At 28.7% G+C, this 3,516-nt stretch overlaps 1 protein-coding gene across 3 annotated transcripts; it reads right to left on the bottom strand.

Annotated features, from left to right (window-relative positions):
- Window positions 1-1,354: 1,354 nt before the first annotated feature.
- Window positions 1,355-3,306, bottom strand: LOC108488990 (heavy metal-associated isoprenylated plant protein 47-like). 3 transcript variants are annotated; one of them, XM_053028858.1, is made up of 3 exons: window positions 3,165-3,306; window positions 2,884-2,956; window positions 1,355-1,848 (listed from the first exon to the last, which is right to left on the bottom strand). In XM_053028858.1, the coding sequence occupies exons 1-3, from the start codon at window positions 3,168-3,170 to the stop codon at window positions 1,565-1,567; spliced, it is 363 nt and encodes a 120-aa protein (XP_052884818.1). In that variant the 5' UTR covers window positions 3,171-3,306; the 3' UTR covers window positions 1,355-1,564. The 3 variants fall into 3 exon arrangements, with proteins under 3 accessions (XP_052884818.1, XP_052884819.1, XP_052884817.1); XM_053028859.1 differs by having other exon boundaries at window positions 2,884-2,944; window positions 3,165-3,303; XM_053028857.1 differs by having other exon boundaries at window positions 2,884-2,962; window positions 3,165-3,296.
- Window positions 3,307-3,516: the final 210 nt, after the last annotated feature.

Genomic DNA, 3,516 nt, shown 5'->3' with positions numbered 1-3,516 from the left:
TACTAAGTGTCACTGTCTGATTGCTCCATAGCCACGTCAGTATTTAACAGTAAAGATGGATAGAATTTTTAACAGAAAAATTAATTTGCTCTTTAATATAACTTACAAGGACTAATTTATCTATTTCTTGAATAAAAAAATAAAATATAATCTAATTTTTAGTACAGAAACTTTGATAATATTTTCATCGATGTAAAACAAACCATTAATTTTTTAAATCCCTTTTTGTTACTATTTCTTTTGCCAAATTCTATATCAACTGATTGGTTACTTTATATTAAAAGGGCACTGTCATCAAATAATTGCAATCACTGCTCTTTTTTTTTTATCTCGCACTATAGTATCGTTACAGTATTTAATCTCACCATCACCATTATTTTTATACTAAGAACAGGTAAACGTGTCGCCCATCCAACGAAGCCATTATTCAAATTGACTCCCTTGTTTACTAAAAAATTAGCTTAAATTTTTCACTCAACTTTAGTCCCAGTTTGCACAATTTTGCAAAACAATCTTTTATATTCTTTATTTTTTTCAAAATTTTCAGATTTTATAATTTAATCCCTACCGTTAAAATCTTATCAAAATTTTCACAAATTATTCCCTGATTTTTGAACCATAAACTTTCATATTCTATTTTTAGAATTGTAAACTCTAAAACCATATAAATTAGGTCTAAACTTTACAATTTAATCCCTATAGTTTCAAACTTTACTATTTTATGCTTAACTTTCCAATTTTCTTTCATAATCATATAATTTAGTTATAATTCAATTTTTCAGATTTCGCTACTCAATCTTTAGAATTTAAAATTTTACAAATTGGTCCTTATAGAGAAGAGAATGACCTTTCTTCTATCTTCTAGTTGTTTTTTATTTCTTTATTCAGTTTACTACTTAATCAATGGCTAGGATTTAACCATTGAAACTTTTATCTAAGGACTACTATTAATCCAATCAAAATATCTTATTTATTATTTATTTTTCTAATTTAAAATTAAAAAATGATAAAATGACTAATATACCTTGAAAATATCATTCTTTTTAAATTTTCTTCCTTCTTTCACTCAAATTATTATTGTTATTTTTATTTTTCAACTTCCTTGTACCGTTCAACCTTTTAGTTAGACCTGATAATGGGTCAAGCCTCCGTTTGAAAAGTGGTAGTGTTTGGGCAAAAAAAATGAGATTTTTTCTAAAAGGAATGGGCCTCGGGTAAGATTTTTTGGCCTAACCCGGTTTTTCCAAAAAAAAAGACCATGCTGCTTTTTGTTATCGTTTAGCTATTATATTGCTACTATTTTGTTGCTATATGTATACTACTATATATAAAAGCAAGTCATCTAAAGCCTTCCTTCTATGCCAATAATACGGGTGTCAATCGAGTAAAGACTCAGTTGACCTTTATTCCAATTTATAATCATATCAAATACATATTCGTATCCTCCATTCATCATATCTCGAGTAACATAGATTTAATTTTTTTTCCATCCATTTTACAATATGAGTATAATCTTGTTTAGATCGAGAATGGAGTAACATAAACTTGATGGATAAGTGATGCATCACATGATGGAACATGCTTGGCTTTGGCATGGATCTTGAACCATAATTTGTGGAGGCATGGGATATGGGGGATAGCATACATAATAAGGCGGGGTATATTTTTCATCATCTTTTTTCTCTTCTTTCTTCTCTTCTTTCTCCTCTTTTATTTCTTTTATGGTCAATATGGTAGCATGGTGAAGCTTCTTTCTTAAACAACGAGTCAACTTAACTGAATCCACTTCGTCTCCAGTTACCATTAGTTCATCTTTTTCTTTCCCTTGTATTGCCATATGAGTCACACCTGTTCATCCTCAAAACCAAAATTCCATGTTTGTTGGGGTTGAAGTACAAAATTGTACACTAAAATGGCATAATTTGAATTAGTAAATTTATAAAGGGACTAAAAACAAAATTCCACCATTTTATTCAAAGGGCAAAGGCCTCTACCTGCCCTTTGAATTGGCCCCAGATTATAAGTTGGGTCAAGTTTTAATGGTAAATTTACCTTTCAAAAACAGTCAATCGCTTTTTTTTATTGAAAATGTTGATTATATCATTAATTTTTTTAATGATGTTAGTATGACAAATTGCATGACTATTTACATGTACTTCGTGCTGCCATGACACTATCTGTCTTATATGCCACTTTAATAAATTATTTAAAAATTATAAAAAATTCAAAATATAAAAATATTATAAAAATTCACAAAAAATCATAAAAGAAAAAGCTTGAAATATACGTGAATTGCCATGTGAGTTTCCATGTTTAAAGAATTAATGTTTTAGTTAGTATTTAAGTTTTTTTTTTAAAAAAAAAACTACAATTTGATTCTTTTTGAAACTGTTGATGGTCAAATTTGACTTATTTTAAAATGTTGAGGACTAAATTTAACTAAAAAAAAAAACAGAATTAGGGTCAAATTGACTAAAGATGTAAACATTAAGGGCTTAATTTTACATTATACCAATTCTAAATGATCTTGAACATCAAAATGTCCCAATTGAATCTTCAAATTATAATATCGTTCCAATCAACTCCTTCTATCTACTTATTCATCAACTTTGGCGTTAAGTGTTAGATTGCAGCTAACACGCTTCCTTTTTTCAAAAAACACATGCAGTAATAAGCAGTTTTAACCACATAATTTGATCAAAGATGATATTTAACGCCAAAGTTACCTACTAGATCGACGGAAAGACCTGATTGGAACGATAATGTGTTGAAGTTTAGGGACTAATTTAAAATTTAACATATAGTTTGGGGACTTTGGGGGGAATTAACCCATATACATGTATAAGCATAAAATGAAGTCAGAATTTAGACGCCATTGCCAACCTTGTGTAGCAGCAGCAATCTTCAAAGCCTGTGCTCGACATTTCTCACAGTTCATTTGCACCTTCAGAACCATCTTTTGCTGCATTATTAATTACATATAAAACACACACACACACACACATATATATATATATATGAGTTCCATCAATCTTATATTATATGTACATGTCTATATAAGTTGTAACAATATTATATATATATATATATATATATATATATATATATATGTTCCCTTATAGATATAGTATTGAGTTATGGGAGAAAAAGAAAGAAAAGCTCACCTTCATATGTGATTAGAAGCAGCTTTCCAATGAAGAAATTCTATGAAATATGTATGACTTAGAATGAATAAAAAAAAGAGACACTAAACCTGCTTATTTATAAGGCAAATTAGTGAGAAACTATACTTAAAAACCGAACCGGATAAGACTAGTTGGGACTTCTGGTTCTCATTCAGTTAAGTAATAGAAAAATCATAAGTTACACATTTGGCATTTACATTTGAGTCAATATAGCGTGAGGAATAGGTTTTTTCTTTAATGTTTTGGCTTGACTTAGAACAAGTCTTCTTCTTGTTTCACATCAATTTACAGATGGAAAAATGTAAAAAAAAAAAAAAAAACTTGTTTGACA

Source organism: Gossypium arboreum, chromosome 5 (genome assembly GCF_025698485.1).
Source record: "Gossypium arboreum isolate Shixiya-1 chromosome 5, ASM2569848v2, whole genome shotgun sequence".
Classification (NCBI taxonomy): domain Eukaryota; kingdom Viridiplantae; phylum Streptophyta; class Magnoliopsida; order Malvales; family Malvaceae; genus Gossypium; species Gossypium arboreum.
This window is presented reverse-complemented; position numbering and strand designations above follow the sequence as displayed.